This window comes from Macaca fascicularis, chromosome 6 (assembly GCF_037993035.2).
Source record: "Macaca fascicularis isolate 582-1 chromosome 6, T2T-MFA8v1.1".
NCBI lineage: Eukaryota > Metazoa > Chordata > Mammalia > Primates > Cercopithecidae > Macaca > Macaca fascicularis.
In genome coordinates, this window is record NC_088380.1 from 175179318 (window position 1) to 175203173 (window position 23856).

The 23856-nt window shown below is 45.6% G+C and overlaps 1 protein-coding gene across 5 annotated transcripts in view; it reads left to right on the plus strand.

Moving 5' to 3' along the window:
• Nucleotides 1-23856, plus strand: part of WWC1 (WW and C2 domain containing 1) — a 175808-nt gene that overhangs the window by 143357 nt on the left and 8595 nt on the right. For all 5 annotated transcript variants that reach the window (XM_005558470.5, XM_005558471.5, XM_005558472.5 and 2 more), the window contains 5 exons: nt 4075-4227; nt 6256-6347; nt 15423-15555; nt 16815-16979; nt 23274-23366. In XM_005558470.5, coding sequence (XP_005558527.3) covers nt 4075-4227; nt 6256-6347; nt 15423-15555; nt 16815-16979; nt 23274-23366 — 636 coding nt within the window. The remainder of the gene's footprint in view (nt 1-4074; nt 4228-6255; nt 6348-15422; nt 15556-16814; nt 16980-23273; nt 23367-23856) is intronic.

The following is a 23856-nucleotide window of genomic DNA, read 5'->3' on the forward strand; positions in this document are numbered from 1 at the left end:
TGCTTTCTTCCTCTCCCCACTCACCACTGTGCTCTCAGAAACCACCTTTCACTGTCCCAGACCTAGCACAGCTCTGCCACGTTCCGATGCATCCTGATGAATTGTAGCCCCCATAATCCCCATGTGTTGTGGGAGGGAACTGGTGGGAGGTAATTGACTCATGGGGGCGGTTACCCCCATGCTGCTAGTCTCATGATAGTGAGTGAGTTCTCATGAGATCCGATGGTTATATAAGGGGCTTTTCCCACTTTTGTTCGCCACTTCTCTTTGCTGCCACCATGTGAAGAAGGAAGTGTTTGCTTCCTCTTCTGCCATGATTATAAGTTTCCTGAGGCCTCCCCAGCCATGCTGAACTGTGAGTCAACTAAACCTCTTTCTTTTATAAATTACTCAGTCTCGGGTATGCCTTTATTAGCATGAGAACGGATTAATACACTTGGCTCAAGTCCATTTTGCAAACTGGCATTTGGTATTTCTACTACCCATCAGCACAGAGTCTGGGTAGCCCCTTCCACACACCGACACTAGTGTGTTAGGGGAAGGTAGGCTGACCACCTTCCCAAACCTGACCAGGGCTCATTTTTGGACATGTCAAAACAATAAAGCCTCTGAGGAATGATTAATTAGTTTGTAGTAATTTCTAGGGAGGATGTAGGGGGGAAAAACAAAACAGTAAAAATATTAAGTCACTTGAAATAATTCCCTTTTCTGTGAGCTTATAGTCAGTTAGGTTAGTTTGTTATAATTTGTTTTCAGTTTAAGGGATATATTTACATAACTCAAAGAAAAATTGTATGGAAAGGTTTACTGAAGAGAAATCATGCTCTCTCCTCACCCCAGCCTCACTACCTATCCTGTATAGGTGACCACTTTGATTAATTTCTTTTTCATCTTTCCATTATTTCTTGTGCACGTATGATCATGTTCACTCTGCCTTGCACCTCAAACATGGTGCAATATATACATAGACTATAGACACATATACTTATCCCCCTCTCTCTTACACGAAAGGTAGCATATTATGTACTCTTTTCTGCACCGTGCTATTTTTTTTCTCGTAACTGTATAGCCTGGCCATCTCTCTGCATCAGTGTAAAGAGATCTTCCTCTTTTTTACACAGCTACATAATATTCCATTGCATAGATAGATTATAGTTCTTTCAGTCTGTTCCCTGTTGCTGGACCTTTGGGTCGTTTAAAATCTTTTGCTGTTGGCTGGGCGCGGTGCCTCACACCTGTAATCCCAGCACTTTGGGAGGCCGAGGTGGGCGGATCACCTGAGGTCAGGAGTTCAAGACCAGCCTGACCAACATGGAGAAACCCCGTCTCTACTAGAAATATGAAAAAAAAAAAAAATAGCCAGGCGTGGTGGCACATGCCTGTAATCCCAGCTACTCTGGAGGCTGAGGCAGGAGAATTACTTGAACCTGGGAGGCAGAGGTTGCGGTGAGCCAAGACCATGCCATTGCACTCCAGCAGCCTGGGCAAAAAGAGCAAAACTCTGTCTCAAGGAAAAAAAAAAAAACTTTCACTATTACAAAGAGGGTCAGAATGAAGACTCCTTTTGTGGGTCATTTTGTACTTGTGCAGATTTCTGCAGGTGTATCTGTGGGATAGACAGCTACAAGGAGAATTACTCGGTCGAAGGGTAAAATGCATTTATGTTTTTACTAGATATGACTAAATTCCTTCCATCAGGTTTCTGCCATTTTACATTCCCATGAGCAAGGTGAGAGAGAGCCTGTTTCCCCATAACCTCACCAACAGCATTTGTTGTCAATTTTTTAAACATTTGCAAATTTAGTGGAGGAGAAATGACAACGCAGTTTTCTACCTCACTTGGAATTAATTACTTGTTCAGTTCCTGAGTTCCTTGGGACAGTGCTGGCTCCCAGAAGGTGGAACCATGTGGGGACCATCATTATGCTCAGTACATAACATAGAACCTAGTGCTTAATATAACTAACACAGAATGGGAATTCAACAACAGAAAAATCAAATAACCCAATGTGAAAAGGAGAAAGGACTTGAATAGACATTTCTCCAAAATTAATATACAAATGGCCAACATCCATGTGAAAAGATGTTCAACATTACTAATTATCAGAGAAATGCAAATCAAAACCACAATGAGATACCACCTCACACATATTTGGATGATGGCTATCAAAAAACCACACAAAATGGTGAAGATGTAGAGAAATTGGAACTCGTGTGCATTGTTGGTGGGATTATAAGCACTTCCTTAGCAAGTGTTGATGTGAACAGTATAGTAGTTCCACTAAAAAATTTAAAATGTAACTACCATATGACCTAGCAGTTGTACTTCTGGGCATATATTCGAGATAACTGAAAGCAGGTTGTTGTTGTTGTTTTGTTTTGTTTTGTTTTTGAGACAGCGTTTTGTTCTTGTTGCCCAGGCTGGAGTACAATGGCACGATCTCAGCTCACCTGCAACCTCCATCTCCTGGGTTCAAGCAGTTCTCCTGCCCCACCCTCCCGAGTAGCTGGGATTACAGGAATATGCCACCACGGCTGGCTAATTTTGCATTTTTAGTAGAAATGGGGTTTCTCCATGTTGGTCACGCTGGTCTCGAACTCCTGACCTCAGGTGATCCACCCGCCTCAGCCTCCCAAAGTGCTCCAGTTACAGGCATGAGCCACCATGCCCGCCCTGAAAGCAGGTTCTTAAAGAATTACTAGTACACTCATGTTCATGGCAGCACTGCTCGCAATAGTGAAGAGGTAGAAGTAACCCAAATGTCCATCAACAGATGACTGGATAAGCATAATGTAGCATGCCCATACAATGGAATATTATTCAGCATTAAAAAGAAAGGGGGATCAGGCCGGGCGCGGTGGCTCAAGCCTGTAATCCCAGCACTTTGGGAGGCCGAGACGGGCGGATCACGAGGTCGGGAGATCGAGACCATCCTGGCTAACATGGTGAAACCCCGTCTCTACTAAAAAATACAAAAAACTAGCCGGGCGAGGTGGCGGGCGCCTGTAGTCCCAGCTACTGGGGAGGCTGAGGCAGGAGAATGGCGTAAACCCGGGAGGCGGAGCTTGCAGTGAGCTGAGATCCGGCCACTGCACTCCAGCCTGGGCGGCAGAGCGAGACTCCGTCTCAAAAAAAAAAAAAAAAAAAAGAAAAGAAAGGGGGATCTCTTAGCCCAGGAGTTCGAGATTACAGTGAGCTATGATCACACCACCGCACTCCAGCCTGGCAACAGAGTGCGACCTTACCTCCAAAAAAACAACAACAAAAAAGGAATAAAATTCTGATATACGCTACAACATAGATGGACCTTGAAGGCATTGTTAAGTTCAGTAAGCCAGTCACAAAAAGATAAATACTGTATGATTCCACTTATATGAGGTATCTAAAGTCATCAAATTCATAGAAACAGAAAATACAGTGGTGGTTACTAGGGGCTGCAGGGAGGGGAAAAAGGAAGTTGTTGCTTAATAAGTGTAGAGTTGCCAGGTGTGGTGGCTCACGCCTGTAATCCCAGCACTCTGGGAGGCCGAGGCGGGCAGATCATGGGGTCAGGAGATCGAGACCATCCTGGCTAACATGGTGAAACCCCATCTGTACTAAAAATACAAAAAATTAGTGGTGGCGGGTGCCTGTAGTTCAGCTACTTGGGAGGCTGAGGCAGGAGAATGGCGTGAACCCGGGAGGCAAAGCTTTCAGATTTGCAAGATGAGAATGTTCAGTAGATCTCTTTTACAACAATGTGCGTAATGTTTAATACCACTGAAATTGCACTTAAAAGCAGCAAAGATGGTAAACTAAAGGTTTTTTTTTTTTAGCATAGTTTTGTTTATTTAAAAAAAAATTCATAGGATAAGTCCTCAATAAAGATTTGGCAAATGATTAAACCGATCAACGAATGAATGAACGACAAATGAGTTATTGGAAATGTTAACAACTTGGCCTATCTTCCTGCCAGGATGCCTCCGTCTTATCTGGAGTGGTGTTTTCTCCATACTGTCTCCGTGAACCAGATTCCCTGACACTTGGTTCCCCCCTCTGCCCCGCTTATGTTCTCCTTGTTTCCATCCCAACAGGGAGGCGCCCAGATCAGCCTGGCGGAGGTCTGCAGGTCTGGGGAGAGGTCGACTCGCTGGTACAACCTCCTCAGCTACAAATACTTGAAGAAACAGAGCAGGGAGCTCAAGCCAGTGGGAGTCACGGCCCCTGCCCCAGGGCCTGCAAGCACGGTGAGCTGGGACCAGGTGTGCCACCCTCCCACAAGGCAGCACCTGGATGTTGGAAGGGAAAGCCTCTCCCAGAACTGGAGGTGGTCAGGCATCACGAGAGGAGAAAAATGGGGTGGAGGAAGTAGGAGAAGACAGGGAAGGCGAGATCTCCACTAAGGGGCAGGCGGCTCCCCTTCCACAACTGCTTTCTTCCACATCTGTGCTTCCTCCTATCCTTTGTTCTACCTAATACCACTTGGCTCACGAAAACTTAATTCATGATTTTTTACAAATGAAATGGAGAAGGAGATAGAAAACTGTGGAAGGTAAAAGATGAACCATTCTTGGACCCCTACTTTGTTCAAGGTCCACAGTGGAGGCTTTGTATAAGAGGCAGCTGGAAGTCATGGGAAGAGAATCAGAGGGCTAGGTCAGTCGTATGGCCTCCCTGAGCATCCAATTTTTCATGTCTAATGTGAGCCTTAAAAGGTTGTTATGAGGATGGGCACGGTGCCTCAGGCCTATAATCCCAGCACTTTGGGAGGCCGAGGCAGGAGGATCTCTTGAGGCCAGGAATTCAAGACAAGCCTGGGCAACATGGTGAGGCCTATCTCTACAAAAATAATAATAATAATAATAAATTATTAAAAAGAGAAAAAAGTTTTTATGATGCTTTGAAGAAATATATGTAAAGAGCACGTGGTAACTGTTCCATCGTGACTCTTACTTGAAAATCTTGGCCGGGCATGGTGGCTCGTGCCTGTAATCCCAGCACTTTAGGAGGCTGAGGCAGGAGGATCTCTTGAGTAGATCTCTCTGAGTTCAAAACTAGCCTGGCCAACATGGCGAAACCCTGTCTCTACTAAAATTCCAAAAATTAACCAAGCATGATGGCAGTCGTCTGTAATCCTAGCTACTAGGGAGGCTGAGGCAGGAGAATTACTTGAACCCGGGAGGCAGAGGTTGCATTGAGCCAAGATTACACCATTGCACTCCAGCCCGGGCAAGAGAGCAAGACTCCATCTCAGAAAAAAAAAAGAAAAGAAAAGAAAAAAAGAAAAAAAAAATCTTACATTTGCCTATTTTCAGTGAAAAAATATGTTTTTTCATTTTAGTTAGTGCAGTACGCTTTAACACATTAAAATATCCTTAAACTGTCTCCCCCATTTGGAAAGCCCACACCTACTGGCCAGGCAGACTGGTCAGGACTCAGTTGAGCAGTGAAGTTAGTCTTACCTATGGGGTATTGGACTCCTATGGGATCCTGACCACATCAAAAAGTTAGAGAGAGTGTTTTGGATTCAGGTTTTCTTGTAATTCTCTGTAGTGATCCTTTCCTCTCTGTAGAGGTTGTTCCTTCTGTCAGTACTTGGTTAGTTTGGACAGCCACTGCCTAGAATTTCTATGCAGAGGATAGGTTGGGACATACAGGTAAAGATAAGGGTAGCAAATAGATCAATTAAGTCTATTTTCTTTTTCTCTTTCTCCTCCTCCTCTCCTTTCCCTCCCCACCCCCACCTTCTTTTTCATCATCATCATCATCATTTTCTGTACTTCCTTTTGCATCAGGCACTATTCCGTTTATTATGTACAGTTTACCAAGTCTCAGAAAGATAACCAAATTACATTAAGATGTACATCTCCTCAGCAAAGCTAGGTCTCAAACTCAGGTCTCTCACTCCAAAAAGAGACAGTGCATTATGCATTATGTTATTGATGGTTCACATGTTGGTCTGATGATGCTGTGGTCTCCTTACAGTCAGAGACCTTCATTCTGTCTCACTTCACTGCTAAACTTGGCTGTCTTCCACCACGATGCTGAGTATGTTCGTACATACAGGGGCTATTCTCTGGAGAACTGCTAGTTGGAGAAATTAAGGACAATTTTTCCAGTTTATCAGTGACCTTGGGCAAGACACTTGACCACTCTGGTCTTTGGTTTGACCATCAGTTCACTGGGAGGGTCACAGGTCTGAGATGCTCTGATTCCTGGCAGGTAGGGTGGCACCTACATTGTACCCAATGACCCAGCAGCCTTTGTCTCTATAGGACGCTGTGTCTGCTCTGTTGGAACAGACAGCGGTGGAGCTGGAGAAGAGGCAGGAGGGCAGGAGCAGCACACAGACGCTGGAAGACAGCTGGTGAGTGAGCACACCCTTGGGCCCCAGGAGCTGCCCTGCCTGGATCTAGGCCCAGCAATGAGATCCCCAAATGCCAGTGCAACTAAGAGAAGGGTTCCACTGGGAAGACTGAGAAACCCTCTCCTCATGGGTTCTCTACAGGCAAAAAGGCAATGTAACCTAGTACGATGGTTCCCAGAATTCCTTTCGAATTTGCCATTTTGTTTCCCATGAGTCACCTATGCTAGTTCACACCTAATGTTATTCTTTATCTTGATATAGTGACCTTTATTTTGCTTAAAAAAAAAAAAAAAGGAGAAACTTTATGTTACTCTAAATGGAAAATTTGTGTAGTTTGCCATAAAGTAAAGAGTCCTTGGGAATTGCATTTGACTTTCAGGAATGGAGAGCAGAAATATTAGACAGAAATAAGATAGAAGTTTACTTCTTCTTCACTTAAGAATAAGAGGCCCAGGCATGGTAGCTCATGCCTGTAAATCCAACACTTTGGGAAGCCGAGGTGGGCGGATCATGAGGTCAGGAGTTCAAGACCAGCCTGACCAACATGTTGAAACCCCATCTCTACTAAAAATACAAAAATTAGCTGGGCGTGGTGGTGCACGCCTGTAATCCCAGCTACTCAGGAGGCTGAGGCAGGAGAATCACTTGAACCCAGGAGGGGGAGGTTGCAGTGAGCTGAGATTGTGCCACTGCACTCCAACCTGGGTGATAGAGCAAGATTCTGTCTCAAAAGAGAGAGAGAGAGAGAGAAAGAGAGAGAGAGAGAGACGAGGGGAGGGGAGAGGAGGGGAGTGGGGAGGGGAGGAGGGAGGAAAGAGAAAGAAGAAGAAGAAGAAAAAAGAAGAATGTAATCCCAGCTATTCAGGAGGCTGAGGCAGGAGGCAGGAGGATTGCTTGAACCCATAGTGAAACCTCATCTCAAAAACAATTTAAAAATAATGGGAGAGGCCGAGCATAGTGGCTCATACCTGTAATCCCAGCACTTTGGGAGCCCGAGGTGGATGGATCAACTGAGGTCAGGAGTTCGAGACCAGTCTGGCCAACATGGCGAAACCCCATCTCTACTAAAAAATACAAAAATTAGCCAGGCATGGTGGTGGGCACCTGTAATGGGGTATTTTGCAAAATTCAGTAAAATTATGCATGATAAGCACTTAACACAGACCCTGACCTAGAGGAAGCATTCAATAACTCTTCCATATTATTATTCTCTTAGAGCCCCAAATTATGTATTTAATCTCAGCTACTCGGGAGGCTGAGGCAGGGACAATTGCTTGAACCCAGGAGGACAAGGTTGCAGTGAACCGAGATTGCGCCACCGCACTCCAGCCTAGGTGACAGAGTGAGACTCTGTCTCAAAAAAAAAAAACAACGGAGGAAGCAATCCAAGGCTATCCAATTCTGTCAACCCCACGGTGTTATTGGGAATCTAGGCTCCTTTCCTCTCTGTGCTTTGCTGTCTTTACTATGTGACCTCCATCACTCAGGCTGCTTTATAGCCCAAGATGGCTGCTGGATCACCAGCCATCAGACCAGGTAACCATCAGGAAATAGGAAAGATAAAAGAGAGCATGCCTGTGTACCTTTTAACTAAGAAGCATTCCTGAATGTCCCACACAGCAACTTCTGCTTGCTTCTCATTGGCCAAGCTTAGCCACTTAGCCTGCCTAACTGCAGGGAGATTGGAGAATGAGATCTGTTATTTGGGTACAAAAATCAAATTTCTGTTACTAAGGGAAAAAGTGGATACTGGGTAGACCAAGAGCCAAGTCTGCTTCAAAAGGTAACTGTGGAAAACACAATGTCATGAAAATAAAGCAATATTATTAAAGTCTAGTTAGAGATATTGCTTGCTAAGCCTGAGCCTTCTCTCCCGTTATTAAAAAAAAAAAAAAAAAGGTTAGCAAGTGTTTCAGCAACGCTGAAGACATGCTATTGCCAGAGACTTTCTCCTTGTTGTAATCAAAATGTCTGAACAAGAATTGAAAAGGGGACAACTTCCTTACTTTGTGATTCGGTGCTATTTAATTCCTTGTATTATGAGAAAGATCTCATCATACACTTTAAGAAACAATGACAGAGACTAGGGTTTGAATCTTGGATTCTTCATGTTTTTGTGTCACCTTAGGCAAAGTATTTTTGAAACTTTTTATTGTAGTGTAAAATTCTTACAGAAAATTCACCTAAGCAGAGAGCTCAGTGAATTTTTGGAAAGCAAAACTCTGTAACTAGCATCAAATCAAGAAGCAGAATGTGACCAGCACCACAGAAGCCGACACTTTGTGTCACTGCCGGGCAAGTCGCTCTAACCTTGTCTGAGCCTCATCTGAAAACTGAGGAAATAATACTGACTATATAAGGTTACTGAAAGAGACTCAAGGGAAAGGCACTGATGAAGATCGAGTGCAAAGCACACAGTAGACCCTCAATACGTGGTCCACATTATTGTTAGGAAAGAGAGAAGGAACATTCCTCAATACTGGCTGGAAATACGGTAAATCCCACGTAGGAAATGGCCACAGCCTATGAATCTTGCCATTTGGAAGGAAGAATAAGTTGGTCTTAAGTGCCTGTGCTTTAAATTCAGACAGATATGGATCTGGAGTCTAGCTCAGCCAACTTCCTTCTGGGATTCTGTTTCTGATCAGTAAGACCTTACTGAGCATTAGTAAGTTTTAAAAGCTCCCTGGGTGATTCTAATGTGGAGCCTAGGCTGAATATCACAGCTGTAAACTTCCGTCTCCTCGTCTGTGAAATAGAGATTTAGAAAACAACTACTATGTCATGGTGTATTTTGCAAAATTCAGTACAATTATGCATGATAAGCACTTAACACAGACCCTGACCTAGAGGAAGCATTCAATAACTCTTCCATATTATTATTCTCTTAGAGCCCCAAATTATATATTTAGTCTCAGAAGGCGCCCTTCCTTAATATCTTTTACTCCAGAGGTCAGCAGTTGATTTCTGGAAAGGGCCAGATGGTAAATATTGTTTGCCTTGTGGGCTGTAGGAATTCTGTTGCATCCCCTCACCTCTGCTGTTGCAGTGTGAAAGCAGCCATAGGCAGTATTTAAACCAATGACAGTGTCTGTGTTCCACGGAAATGTCATTTATGGACACTGAAATTTGCATTTTATATAATTTGCACCTTTTCACCAAGTATTCCCCTTTTGATTTTTTTTTTTCAGTCATTTTAAAATATAAAAACCATTCATGGCTTAGACTGTCCAAAACAAAGCAGCAGGCAGGATTTGGCCCACGGGCTATAGTTTACTGATCCTTGTTTTACTCTTCTCCCTTACTGTTTTTTTCATGTGATAAAGCGGATGGCAAGGTTCCTGAAATTTTTATATGTTCCTTTGTTAGTTTAGGATTCTCTCTAAATTGTCTCAATTTCTCTCTCCCCCTCCTTTTCTCTCTCTTTCTTTCTCTCTCTCTCTCTCTCTCTATCTCTCTCTCTGTCTGTCCCCACTGACCCCTGGCCATCTCCCTCTCTCTTTCCTTTCCTCTCTCTTTCTCTGCCTCTCTCTCTTTCTCCCTGGCACACTGCTGTGCCACACTACTACGGATCACACAGGCAAAGGTCTGATGCCAGAAATAGGCCCAGGACCTATCTCCCAAAACCCTGGCACAAGATCAGTGGTTTCCACCAAATTCCAAGCTTGTGCTGAGACTTTTCAAGCCGTCTCCTAGCAACCGCCTTCTGTTCCTTCTCCCTTTGTGGCCCCCTGTCTCCACACCCCCTGCCATTCAAACTTCCCTTACAAAGAGGGCTGGGGATCCCAGAGCTGCTGTAGTGGGGTAAACCATCTGCAGCCCCCTCCCCCAAGACTGGAAGTTTCTCTTGGTCCTGGGATGTTAACTGGTCTTACCATGCCTGCTCATCTCTGGAGTCTTGGGTTCTGGTCTGCAAAAGGCTGTCCGTCTGTTCCAATTTACAGTCCTTCCTTGGCACCCAGTACCCAGCATGTCACTGGTCCTCCTTCTTTTTATTTTATTTGTTTTTTTATGTCTTTAAATCATATAATCAGAAGACTGGATTTTTTTTTTTTTTAATCCACAAGCAAAATAAAACTAAGAGTGTTAGAAAATACAGGAGAATAAAACACCAAACAATACTAGAGGGAAAAATCTTTGTATTTGCCTCCTTGGGAACTTGTATTTGTCTAGGGCAGATGCTGAGAAGTGGCATTGCTGGATCCCAGGGCGTGTGTTTTTTATATTTTAATAGACATTCAAGAGTAGTTCTCAAATAAGACTTTATTAATAAATGCTCCCACTGGCAGTGATTGAGTACCCTAATCTACAGCCTCTCTGACACTCAGTGTAATCAAACTGCTGTAACTTAATTAAGGATATGTACATTTTTTGTTTTAACAGATAAGGCTAAATTGCCTTCAGAATGTAAATTGACTGCTCTCCTTTACACTTCCCACAGTGATATGCCTGTTTCTGTACCTTCACCAGCACTTGATATTATCAGATTTTTTTTCCGCTTTACCACCCCAGTGGATGAAAAGATACTGTTGATTTTAATTATTTTTCTCCTTACAATTAAAATTAAGTTGGGTTTTTTGTTTGTTTGTTTGTTTTTGTCTCAGCCTCCCAAGTGGCTGGGATTACAGGCATGCGCCACCACGCCCAGCTAAGTTTGTATTTTTAGTAGAGATGGGGTTTCTCCATGTTGGTCAGGCTGATCTCGAACTCCGGACCTCAGGTGATCCACCCGCCTCAGCCTCCCAAAGTGCTGGGATTACAGGCATGAGCCACCGCGCCTGACCAACAGCTCTTTTATTTGTAGATAGAGAGGCTGCTGGGGCCAAGGAGGAGAGCCAAGGCCCCTCCACAGAGCAGTCCTCGTCTAAGTACAGAAGAGGTTTGAATTGCAGAGTTGTGAGTGGAGATCCAAAATGCATTCTCCCCATTGGGAAAATCCTCAGGGAGATTTTGTGTTTCCCCACACGCTCGCCGAGCCAGCTAGCTGGATGTTGGATTCTCTGCTTTTGGCTGGGATTCTTTTGGCTCGGTATGATAACACTGTCTCATGCTGATCAGAAGCCGGGCAGTTCTGTATGTCTTTCAGAAGTCAAGATGGGAATAGAGATAAATTACTACTTAACAAATGCAGCCTATTTGTCACACCAAATCCTTCCAACCTTAGAGTCCAAGGGAAATGGAGAGTTTTAAGGACTATCACCAAAAGTCTCTTCAGCAAATGGTGTTGGAACAATTAGATATTCATATGGAAAAAAATAAACTTGGATACTTATATCATGTATAAAAATTAATCTGTGGCCGGGCACGGTGACTCAAGCCTGTAATCCAAGCACTTTGGGAGGCCAAGGTGGGCAGATCACGAGGTCAGGAGATCAAGACCATCCTGGTCATCCTGGTGAAACCCCATCTCTACTAAAACTACAAAAATCAGCTTGGTGTGACGGCACATGCCTGTAGTCCCAGCTACTCAGGAGGCTGAGGCAGGAGAATGACGTGAACCAGGGAGGCAGAACCGAGATCGCACCACTGCACTCCAGCCTGGGCGACAGAGCAAGACTCCATCTCAAAAATAATAATAATAATAATCTCAAATGGATTATTGAGCTACACAGGAAAACCTGAAATTATAGAAGTACTGAAAGTGTAAAAAAGAAACTGTTCAAAACTTTGAGGTAGGCAAAGATTTCTTAGGACATAAAAAGCACAAACTGTAAATGAAAAAAATCTGTAAATTGGGCTTTATCATAATCAAAAACTTATGATCTTTGGAAGACACCACTTAGAAAATGAAAAGGCAAGCCACAGACTTAGAGAAAATCATGCAGTCCACATACCTGACAAAGGATTCATAGCTCGAATATATTAAGATTTCTTACAACTCAATAATAAGACAACCCAATTTTTATTTTTATTTATTTATTTGTTTATTTTAAGACAGAGTTTTGCTCTTGTTGCCCAGGCTGCGATCTCGGCTCACTGCAATCTCCACCTCCCAGATTCAAGCGATTCTCCTGTCTCAGCCTCCTGAGTAGCTGTGATTACAGGTGCATGCCACCACGCCCGGCTAATTTTTATATTTTTAGTAGAGGCGGGGTTTTATCATATTGGTCAGGCTGGTCTCGAACACCTGACCTCAGGTGATCCACCCACCTCAGCCTCCCAAAGTGTTGGGATTATAGGCGTGAGTCACTGTGCCTGGCCAACAACCCGATTTTTAAGGGGCTGGAGATTCTAACAGACACTTCACCAAAGAAGATGGTCATAAATGCATGAAGAGTTTCTCAACAAGAAAATACAAATTAGGCCAGGCTCAGTGGCTTACACCTGTAATGCTCACACTTTGGGAAACTGAGGCAGGAAGATTTCTTGAGGCCAGGAGTTCAAGATCAGCCTGGAACCAAAATAAAACCCCATCTCTGCAAAAGATTTACAAAATTAGCCAGGTATGGTGGCATGTGCCTGTAGTACTAGCTACTTGGGAGGCTGAGGTGGGAGAATCAACCACCTGAGCCCATGAGTTCGAGGCGACAGTGAGCTATGATCATACCATGGCACTCCAGCCTCAGCCTTGGCGACAGAGCAAGACCCTGTCTCTAAAAACAAAGAAAAAAGAAGAAAATGCACATTAAAACCCAACAAGATACAAGTACACACCCAGTAGAGTGACTAACTATAAAGACAAATGACACCAAGTGTAGTGAGGAACTAGAACTCTTAGAACATTGCTCAGGGGAAACATAAAATGGCAAAATCACTTTGCAGCAGCCATTTGTCCGTGTTTTTTTGTTGTTGTTGTTGTTGTTTAGACAGAATCTCACTCTGTCACCCAGGCTGGAGTGCCGTGGTGCTATCTCAGCTCACTGCAACCTCTGCCTCCTGGGTTCAAGCAATTCTCTTGCCTCAGCCTCCTGAGTACCTGGGATTACAGGTACCCACCACCACGCCCGGCTGATTTTTGGATTTTTAGTAGAGACGAGGTTTTACCACGTTGGCCAGGATGGTCTTGAACTCCTGCCTTGGCCTCCCAAAGTGCTGGGATTACAGGTGTGAGCCACCACACCCAGCCTGTTGGTGTCTTAAAAGGGTACATTTACACTTACTGTATGACCCAGTAATTCTGTTATCTGTTAGGGGCTGATTTGTATCCCCCCAAAATTCATACATTGAAGCCCTAACCCCCAGTACCTCAGAATGTGACTGTATTTGGAGGTAGGGCTTTTAAAGAGGTAGTTAAGTTAACATGAGGCCATTAAAGTTGGGATGGGACCTCATATGAGTATATTTGGACACACAGACACCAGGGATGCGCATGCACAGAGGACAGACCATGTGAGCACACTGTGAGAAGGCAGCTATCTGCTAGCCAGGGAGAGGGGCCTCAGGTAAATCAAACCTGACACCTTGAGTGTGGATTTCCAGCCTCCAGAGCTGCCAGAAATCAATTTCTGTTGTTTAAGCCACCTAGTATGTGGTGTTTTATTTTGGCAACCCTAGCAATATCCAACAGAAATGAAAACCTATATTCATGCATAGACTTATACATGAATGTACAAGAAGCTTTATTTATACTTGCTTGGAAATGTAAGTAATCCAAATGTTCATCAGCTGAACTCTCTTTCTGTCCTTCCTCCTCCTCCTCCTCCTCTTCCTCCTCCTTTTCCTCAACCACCCACCTCATGCCAAGGTTTGGAACCCCTACCCTGGGTGCATTTAAAGGCAGATGAACAGATCTAAATATGTTGCAATATATCCATCCAGTGGAATATTAATGATAAAAAGGAGTGAACTGTGGGCATGGTGGCTCACGCCTATAATCCCAACACTTTGGGAGGCCAAGGTGGGTAGATTGCTGGAGTCCAGAAGTTTGAGACCAACCTGGGCAACATACCGAAACTCTGTCTCTACAGAAAACAGGAAAATTAGCCAGGTGTGGTGGCACACACCTGTAGTCCCAACAACTCAGGAGGCTGAGGCAGGAGGATCACTTGAGCCCACTGGTGGAGGCTACAGTGAGCCAAGATGGTCCCACTGCACTCCAGCCTGGGTGACAGAGTGAGACTCTGATTCAAAAGAAAAAAAAAAAGGGAGGAATGAACCGCTGATGCATACAGCATCATGGATAAACTTCAGAAACGTTATGCAGACACAGAGAAGTCAGAGACAAAACAGCATATATTCATCCTGGCTAACATGGTGAAACCCCGTCTCTACTAAAAATACAAAAAACTAGCCGGGCGTGGTGGCGGGCGCCTGTAGTCCCAGCTACTCGGAGGCTGAGGCGGGAGAATGGCGTGAACCCGGGAGGTGGAGCTTGCAGTGAGCCGAGATTGCGCCACTGCTCTCCAGCCTGGGCGACAGAGCGAGACTCCGTCTCAAAAAAAAAAAAAAAAAAAACAGCATATATTATCTGATTCTATTTACATAAACTCTAGAAAAGTCAAACTTAATCTATAACAACAGCTAATCGGTGGCTGCCTAGCGGGAGACTAAACTGGGAAAAGGTAGGAGGGAATTCTGGTGAGGAATGGAATGTTCTACATCTCAAGTGCAGTGGTGGTTACATAGGTGAATACATTCGCCAAAACTCATCAAACTGTACACTGAAAATGCATTTTGTTGGAAACAAATTATGCCTCATTAAAAATTTTTTGTTTTGTTTTGAGACAGAGTTTCACTCTTGTTGCCCAGGCTGGAGTGCAGTGGTGCGATCTCGGTTCACTGTAACCTCCACCTCCCAGGTTCAAGCGATTCTCCTGCCTCAGCCTCCTGAGTAGCTGGGACTACAGATGCACACCACCATGCCTGGCTAATTTTTGTATTTTTAGTAGAGATGGGGTTTCACCATGTTGGCCAGGCTGGTCTTGAACTCCTGACCTCAGGCGATCCGCCTGCCTCGGCCTCCCAAAGTGCTGGGATTACAGGCATGAGCCACTGCGTCTGGCCCCCAAAAATTTTTTTTTAATGTATCCTCAATCATCAAAAGGATTGGAAGCCCTCCCTTGGATGTACTTAAAGGCAGGTGAACAGAGGCAGAGTGGCTTCTGGGTAGGTAACCAAAGTGCTTTGTCATCACAGGAGGTACGAGGAGACCAGTGAGAATGAGGCAGTAGCTGAGGAAGAGGAGGAGGAGGTGGAAGAGGAGGAGGAAGAAGAGGATGTTTTCACTGAGAAAGCCTCACCTGATATGGACGGGTACCCAGCATTAAAGGTAGGAAGGGCTGGGGGGATGGAAGGGCTGTTGCGGAGAAAGAGCCTTCAATTCTTGTGCTGAAGCAGTCAGAAAAGACTCAGAGCTAAGTCTTGGCCTCCAGCATCAGGGCACAAGCCCTCACAATGGAGTCACCTCTGGGTCATTCTGGTGATGGTAAACCAGGAGAGGCCAACTCACCCATCTCTTTTCTTCTGCCCTCTGCATTTTCCCTGACTTCTCTGGATAGAATTCAAGCCTTGCAGTCAGATGGGTTTGGGTTCGAATTCTGGTTCTGATACTCCCTGGCTGTGTAGTCTTAGGCAGATGACTTCATCCCTCTCAAGCCTCCATTTTCTCATCTCTAAAATGAGCACAATAATACCAACCTTGCAGATAGGCTCTGAAAATGTATTTCTTCATGTGGGTCTGCCCATAGTGCGATAGGAAAAAAGGCCAGACTCCTTTTACTGCCTGCTCCCCTGCTGCACTAGGGTCACATGTTACAGCAGGATTCACTCTCCACAGACAGCTGGCTCCAGGACTCCTGGAGCTAGAGCACCTGCCGTGTTTGAGCGAGGCTGCAGCTGGAGTACCGCACAGAGGTGCCTGGCCACGGCGGGTGCAGTAGGATCTGGGCCCCAGTTCTAACTCCTCCACACCAAGGGGGCATCATTTTGCAATTTCTCCAGCCAGAGGGGGTGCCCTTTCTTAAAATTATATAAAGGCACTGTTTAGGCTGACAAAGGTCCTGCATGTAGGTGTTTTTGTTTGTTTATGTTTTCCTGATGACTACTGTGCACGGGCAGTAAAAAACCTGATGGGTTGGTTTTAAAAACAAGACTAGCTGGTTGCCTTCAGAATTCAATGAAAGCAACTGTAGTACTTTGCCAGGGCTGTGGAAGCCTTGGGTGTGGTTTTTCAAAATGGACTTGGTTTATAGGTTTTGAGAGTGTGACGTCCAGGACGTTGGACATCACACTCTCAAAACTTTGAGACACCTCTACTGCTCATGTGAGTTTGTTTGGAGGCTGACTGTGCTCCCACCAGCCCCCAACCACACGTGCCACAGAGGGATGGGGGTCGGTGCACCCAGCCTTGGGTACTGTCCTGACTTCACCAGGCTGAGCTCATCTAGCAGGGCTAATGCCAAGGAAACCCTGGTGTGTCTGTGGGGGAAGGTGAGGTGACAGGAGGGAGGAGGAGCAGCTGAGTGGTCTCTGATAGGTGGCTGAGACTCTGTGAACACTAGTGGCTTCAAGGTGTGACTTCTTCCTCAGGTGGACAAAGAGACCAACACGGAGACCCCGGCCCCATCCCCCACAGTGGTGCGACCCAAGGACCGGAGGGTGGGCACTCCGTCCCCGGGGCCATTTCTTCGAGGGAGCACCATCATCCGCTCTAAGACCTTCTCCCCGGGACCCCAGAGCCAGTATGTTTGCCGGGTAAGTGAGCGTGCAGACCCCTTCTGCTCCCCTCAGAGTAGCCGAGAGCCTCACACAGGGCTGGGTGCAAAGCCCGTTACTCTCATGTTATTGGGTGACTTCGGGCATGTTAACACCTCAGAGCCTCAGTTTCCTCAGGTGGGCCTACTTTATAGGATTGTTTTAGACAAGCAATAGAAAAGGCTTGGTAGTTAGTACTTGGTCAATGTTATTATAATTCCAACCAACTGACTTCCTCCTTGTTCACACTCTGCCCTGCCCTCCTGCAACCACTTGCTGAGATCAGAGGGGGACCCCTCAGTGTCCCCGAGACACACAGGCGTTTCTTTCCCACCTCCAGGGCAATTCTAGGGTGCAGCCTGAGGCTGCCAAATTACAGCAGATCTGTATTATTTGGCTTCTAGTTTGTTTTATTTTTTTAATTGAACCTGCTGCTAACATTTAAAACTTATTAAAAAGGTGGCCAGATGCAGTGGCTCACACCTGTAAGCCCAGCACTTTGGGAGGTTGAGGCAGGAGGGTCACTTGAGGCCAGGAGTTTAAAACCAGCCTCGTCCACATAGTGAGACCCTGTCTCCACCTAAGAAATTAAAAATTAGCTGGGCATGGTGGCATGCACTTGTAGTCCCAGCTAGTGGGGAGACTGAGGCAGAGGAATTGCTTGAGCCCGGGAGTCCAGTGCTGCCCTGAGCCATGTTTGCACCACAGCACTCCAGCCTGGGCAGCAGAGTAAGACCTGTCTTTAAAAAAAAATTATTTTTAACCTAAAGGGCAATTAAAAATAAAGCCGGGCAGAATGGCTCATGCCTGTAATCCCAGCACTTTGGGAGGCTGAGGTGGGCAGATCACTTGAGGCCAGGAGTTCAATAACAGCCTGGCCCACATGTCGAAACCCTGTCTCTACTAAAAATACAAAAAATTATCCGGGCATGGTGGCGCATGCCTGTAATCCCAGCTACTTGGGAGGCTGAGGCAGGAGAATCCTTGAACCCGGGAGACGGAGGTTGCAGTGAACCGAGATCACACCATTGCACTCCAGCCTGGGCGACAAGAGCGAAACTTCGCCTCAAACAAATAAAATAAATAAAATAAAATAGGAAGAGTTTGACATAAAATTCCAGTTCTTCTTGAAAAAAAGCGACTGTATGTCACCACAGACCACACACAATTGGCAGCAATTGGCTGGCACCAAGGTGGGGGCAACTGTCCTTAGTTGATGGAGGTGGGGAGCTTTCCAGTCCACTCTGGCCTCTACCTGGCCCTCTTTACCTGTTTCATTTGCCCACCAGCTCCTGTATACCCAGAGGAATGTGCAAGCCCTGCAGTGGTCTTTGTTCCTTCATACCCTCATTTTCCTTGCTTTCCAGTTCCCCTACCCCTTCCCCTTCCTAGGCCAGCCCACCTTCCTTCATTCTACCCTGCATGGGGGGTCTCAGTGTTTACTGAGTCTGAGGGGTCGTGCTTTTGCTGGAGCTACAGAACCAGCCCTTGCTCCTAACCTTCCATGGGGCAGCACAGATAAGACATGTGCCTACCTTACCTGAATCCTGGGTTCCAGTGATATCAATATCCTTCCTTCCCCCACCATATAGAACCACTGAATAATAACTAGGCCCTCAACAGAACCTTCCTGCCTAATGTCCCAAAAAGTTGTCACAGAAGGGGAGGCCTGTGGAGTCCACACTTGGTTCTCTGCCTGCCATTTACGTGACTATTGTTATGGAGGGAAGGGGAGAAGAAGGGAGGGGTCTCATTATCTGAGTATTCAGTGTTCAAGGCCTACAAGTGTATAAGATTGATTAGAGAAGCTCATTTCTTTATAATGTGAAAATTTTACTGATTGACTGGCTGCTTGTCAAATGAGTCTTCATGAAAACATTCCCTGCGGTCCCTCCTAGGAGCAACATAAACCTCTCCCTTCTGTGGTAGAGCCCTAGCTAATTGTTTGAACTTGTAAGCAGCTGAAAAGATAATGCAGGTAACAATGCATGTTGGCTTCATATCTTGCGCAAGGTGCAGGATTTCCTGAAGTCACTGAATGTGATGTTGAGCTTCCTAAATCATAGGTAGAAGATGCTGCAATTAAGCTGGCTCACAACTGCAGGAGAGAAAAATCCAATCGGTGCTTCTCTACTAAAAATACAAAATTAGCCAGGTATGGTGGCTCATCGCGTGCCTGTAATCCCAGCTGGTTGGGAGACTGAGGCAGGAGAATCACTCGAACGTGGGAGGCGGAGGTTGCAGTGAGCCAAGATCGGGCCATCGCACTCCAGCCTGGGCAACAAGAGTGAAACTCTGTCTCAAAAAGAAAACATGAATAATTTGAATGATTTAGAAAAGCCCTTAAGACAATGGATAACCCTCTGCATTTTTGGGGGGTGGGGTGGGGAGTGGAAATTACTGCCATTATGAACGTGCAGTAGAAATCAAACACAGAGAAGAATGTCACTCATTAGAAAAATCTCACCAAAAAATATTAGTGTTTCACTCGTTCTTTTTCATCAGGATTAGAATGTGGTTGTAATTTTGTTAAATGGGAAATATAAAATAGAATAACTTTGGTGAAATGTTTATCTTTTCCACCTATAGACTCAACCTCAAGCATTTTTCCCCAGTGTTTTCTGTAAAATTCTGGTTCCCTGTTTAAATGGATTTACTTTTAAGTGACCCTTTTCTAGGATTGGCATCTTCAAATAACAAAAAGCACCTGTCCTAGTTAAATAAGCATCTGTAACACACCAAGCATTATGCTTCCACTTCCCATATTTTATTATTCGTACCATTTCTAACCCTGCAAGATCACAAATTAAGAGATTCCCAGTCAATGGAGATCACATGCCACAGGTAGAAAGGGCCTTTTTTTTTTTTTAGCAAAGTAATGTATTTTTCCTTCTTTGCTTTCTAGCTGGCCCACTTCAGCTCAAGCTTATGTCTCTTTTTATAAAACTTACTGAAGGCTACAAGATGTAGCCAAGAGTACAACATCATGAAGATTTTCTATCATTTCCTCTAAAACTCTGCAGGCATGGAGACTGTCTGCTGAGGTATAGCAGGGAACTATTTAACCCTTTGTTTTGCACCCACAAGATGAGCATTACCAAACTTCCAACAGAGACGTGCTGGGGCTATGCTATTCCTCCACCCTGCCCCCTCCACAGCCAGCTCCATGTGTCTCAGTCTGTAACTGATAGCATTCTACTTCCTGCCTATACAGGTCAGGGTTTTTCATTGCAAGCAATGGAAATGGACAGTGAGCAGTATATGCAGGAAAATTTGGGGGAAAGTAAATTGAGGAGCTCACACACTCATCATAAGGCTGTAGAACCAGCCTCAGAAATCAGGACCTAGGAAGGCCAGACCACAGCCAAAATTATACCACAAAGCCAATCGGGTGACACCTTCACCAATGCTGCCACAAAACCTGGCCCCAGCCGGCCCCACTGCTGCCCCTGGCATTCAATATTTATGCCTCCACCAGTTTCCTGTCCCAGCTGGCATGGAAGCTCTGGTCACTGCTGCCACTGCCACTACTTACCATTAATGGCTTTTCCCTGAGATAACAACAAACCTGGCACATCTGTAGAATGAAGGAGAGAAAGAGTGGCCTGTTTCAATTCAAGAGGCATAGTAACAGACTTGGATGCAAGTCACCAGGTTGTGATTCAAGGCCTGGAGCATTTGCATCCAACTGACAGAGGCTAGTCCTGTGCCTGCCTCTAGCTGCAAGGGAGGCAGTAGAAGCAAGGTTCTGCTACTTTCAGCTTCATCATTGGGGGGTGGGCTTTGTTTCCCACCAAGTCATAAGGTGGGGTTTTCCCACCCACAGGATGGGATTTCAAATGCTAATCAGCAACACTTCGAGCACCCGCAGCCAAAAAACGTATTTTCTGTGTCATCTAATCTTACAGCCCTGCAAGGTGAGTTGTGTGAACACCATTTTATGGACACAGAAGCTAAGACTCAGAAACTCAAAGCACTGTGCTCTAGGTCACACAGCTACTAAGTGCAAAGCTGGGAGTCCAACTCCAAAGCCTGCAGCCTCTTTGTTGCTCAGAGCCACCTCCTGAGGGGCTTCCTCTGGCCTCCTTGGGTCTGATTGTGAGTAGCCCCTTATGCTGGCCTCTGCACAAAAGGCATCCCCTGCTGAGTGGCTCCCTTGTTTGGTCTTCATCTCTGCCTATGTCACTTGGTTAGTTTCACTGTCTTGAGTTCCCCTACTAACTTGAAGTCCAGGGGCCATGAATTACCCTTCCTGCAGCTCTCCTCAGCCCCCGTGTATTCATCTGAAGTGCTGCCACATTTTTGGGTTGATCGACTTTGACCAAATGGACACAGCCTGTCCTAAATTCTCATTCCTGAACTAGTTTCCTGTGACTCTAAATGATTTCACTACTCTCTGCATCAGTATGCATTGAAGTATCTTTATATTAGAGAAAGCTAAATTCAAGGACTTAATGTAGCTTCTCTCTCTCTTTTATATAATATAGTCTTTAACACATAGACAACTACAACTTAAGGATCAATTATCCCGATACCCATTTCTGGTCAGTAGGACACATATCCTTTAAGTGCCACCACTGGATTAAAACAATGTAGAATAAAAGGCTGGGCACAGTGGCTCACACCTGTAATCCCAGGATATTGAGAGGCTTAAGTGGGAGGATCACTTGAGCCCAGGAGTTTGAAACCAACCCGGGCAACATGGTGAAACCTTGTCTCTACAAAAAATACAAAAATTATCCAGGCACAGTGGCATGTGCCTTTAGTCCCAGCTACTTGAGAGGCTGAGGCGGGAGAATCACTTGAGCCCGAGAAGTCAAGGCTGCAGTGAGACGAGATAGTGCCACTGCACTCCAGCCTGGGCGACAGGAGTGAGGCCCTGTCTCAAAACAAAAACAAAAAAAAGAAAGAAAAGAAAAGAAAAAACCCCCTTCTGGTACCACATGCAACCAGTTTGCATGAACCTACCCCAGTTGTCAAGATGGCACACCCTTCCACCTGCACATTAGTTTCATCTCTGAGCCCTAACTGCAGGCTGGAGCCAGGAGAGCTGGTGGCCTTGGAACCAAACAGACTGGGCCTTGAACTCTGGTTTTGATGCTCCCTAGCTATTCAACTTTACAAGCTTCTTAATCTCTCTGGGCCTCAGTTCCTATCTCGTTAGAATTGTTTGAGGATTAAATGAAACTGTCACTAAAGCACCTGGCATGCAGCAGGTGCTCTCTCCATGTGGCAGTCATTATTTTTACTATTCAGCGTCTGGTGCTGGTTGAGGCCCTGCCTAGCCCAGTGGCTATTTCATCAGTCTGTCCCTGGAGTTGCTGTGTTTGTCAGCTTAGCAGGACTATTAATATCATTATCACAAGTAATTATCAATAACCACAGAAACAGCTTCTCAGGAGACCTGCAGCAGTGAAATGACAGCTGCTAGACACACAAGCACAATAGCATCGGCCTCTGGCAACCCCACCGACTTTGGAAATAGGACTCAGAAAGAACTCCCCACCCTGCTCCCACCTCCCAGGGGTGCTGTCATCCTACCCACTCTCTCGTGTTCCTCGGGGGGCGGGACACACTCTCAATACAGAAGCTTCCCATCCTGACTGTAGGCCTGATTTCCGGTCTTAGATGGGGAATACTAGCCGTCTGGGGGGAGTATAGATAACTCAGTGATTGAGGGGATGCCTACGGGAAAGTTACGATCTGCCCCATTATCTCTAAGGATATGGTCCCTGAGGCTTTGCCTTTAAGCTGCCCTTTTCTTTTTTAAATATCAATCTTGACAGCGGCTCCATTTAAGTCAGTAAAGGCAGTCTCTGTAGACACCAGGGAAGAGTTGATACAAAAATGCCCTTTGTGTAGTAGGTCAAGAGGGCAGTATACACTGAAGTCACACTGCCCAGTGTCCAGCCCTGCTGTGCGACTGACCAGCTTGCCAACCTTGGGCCAGTTCTGCAACCCCTAAGCTTCTGTCACCTCATTTGTGAAATGGATTTGCTCCTATCACATGGGGTTGTTGGAAAGGTTCAATGGGATATTCGTGGCATTTAGCATCCTGCAGATACTAGCATGGAGATGAAGCAGTGTGCGTCATGCATACTACATGCTCAATGAATGTTCACTTATAAAGAAAGGAAAAGTCAGAATGAAACCCGGAACAGGAAAGTCTGGGCGTTTGCGGAAGGAGAGGAAGGACTGTGCTGGGCGGAGGAACCTGACCTCCCTCTGGGCTTCAATGCACCTTCCGGAATGCACTCGGACCATGTTTAACATTCCGTGACTTTTCTCTTGCAGCTGAATCGGAGTGATAGTGACAGCTCCACTCTGTCCAAAAAGCCACCTTTTGTTCGAAACTCCCTGGAGCGACGCAGCGTCCGGATGAAGCGGGTAAGAGTCACCTCGAAGCTATTTTTCTGCTCCTCCCCCATTGCCCCAAGCCCTGTGTCCTGCACACACGTCTCCTGATGGCTGGCCATTTCTCCTCAGCCACCGGCTTGAAAAATGTTGCTCTCGCAAGCATGCTGGTATTTGCGAACAGATGTTTGTGAACTATGAGGCCTGTGTAGCCACTGGGGAAGGTGCCAAAGGGTAAATGTATTTGTCTTATTATGACAAATAGGTTAGAAGAGGAGTGTGTACACTTGGCCTTGCCTTCCTAGATAGAAATCAAAGTCAGTAAGAACTGACAACCCAGCTGGATGCAGTGGCTCACACCTGTAATCCTAACAGTCTGGGAGGCCGAGGTGGGAAGATTGATCACCTAAGGTCAGGGGTTCAAGACCAGTCTGGCCAACATGGTGAAACCCCATCTCTACTAAAAATACAAAAATTAGCTGGGTGTGGTGGCGTGCACCTGTAGTCCCAGGCTGTACTCGGG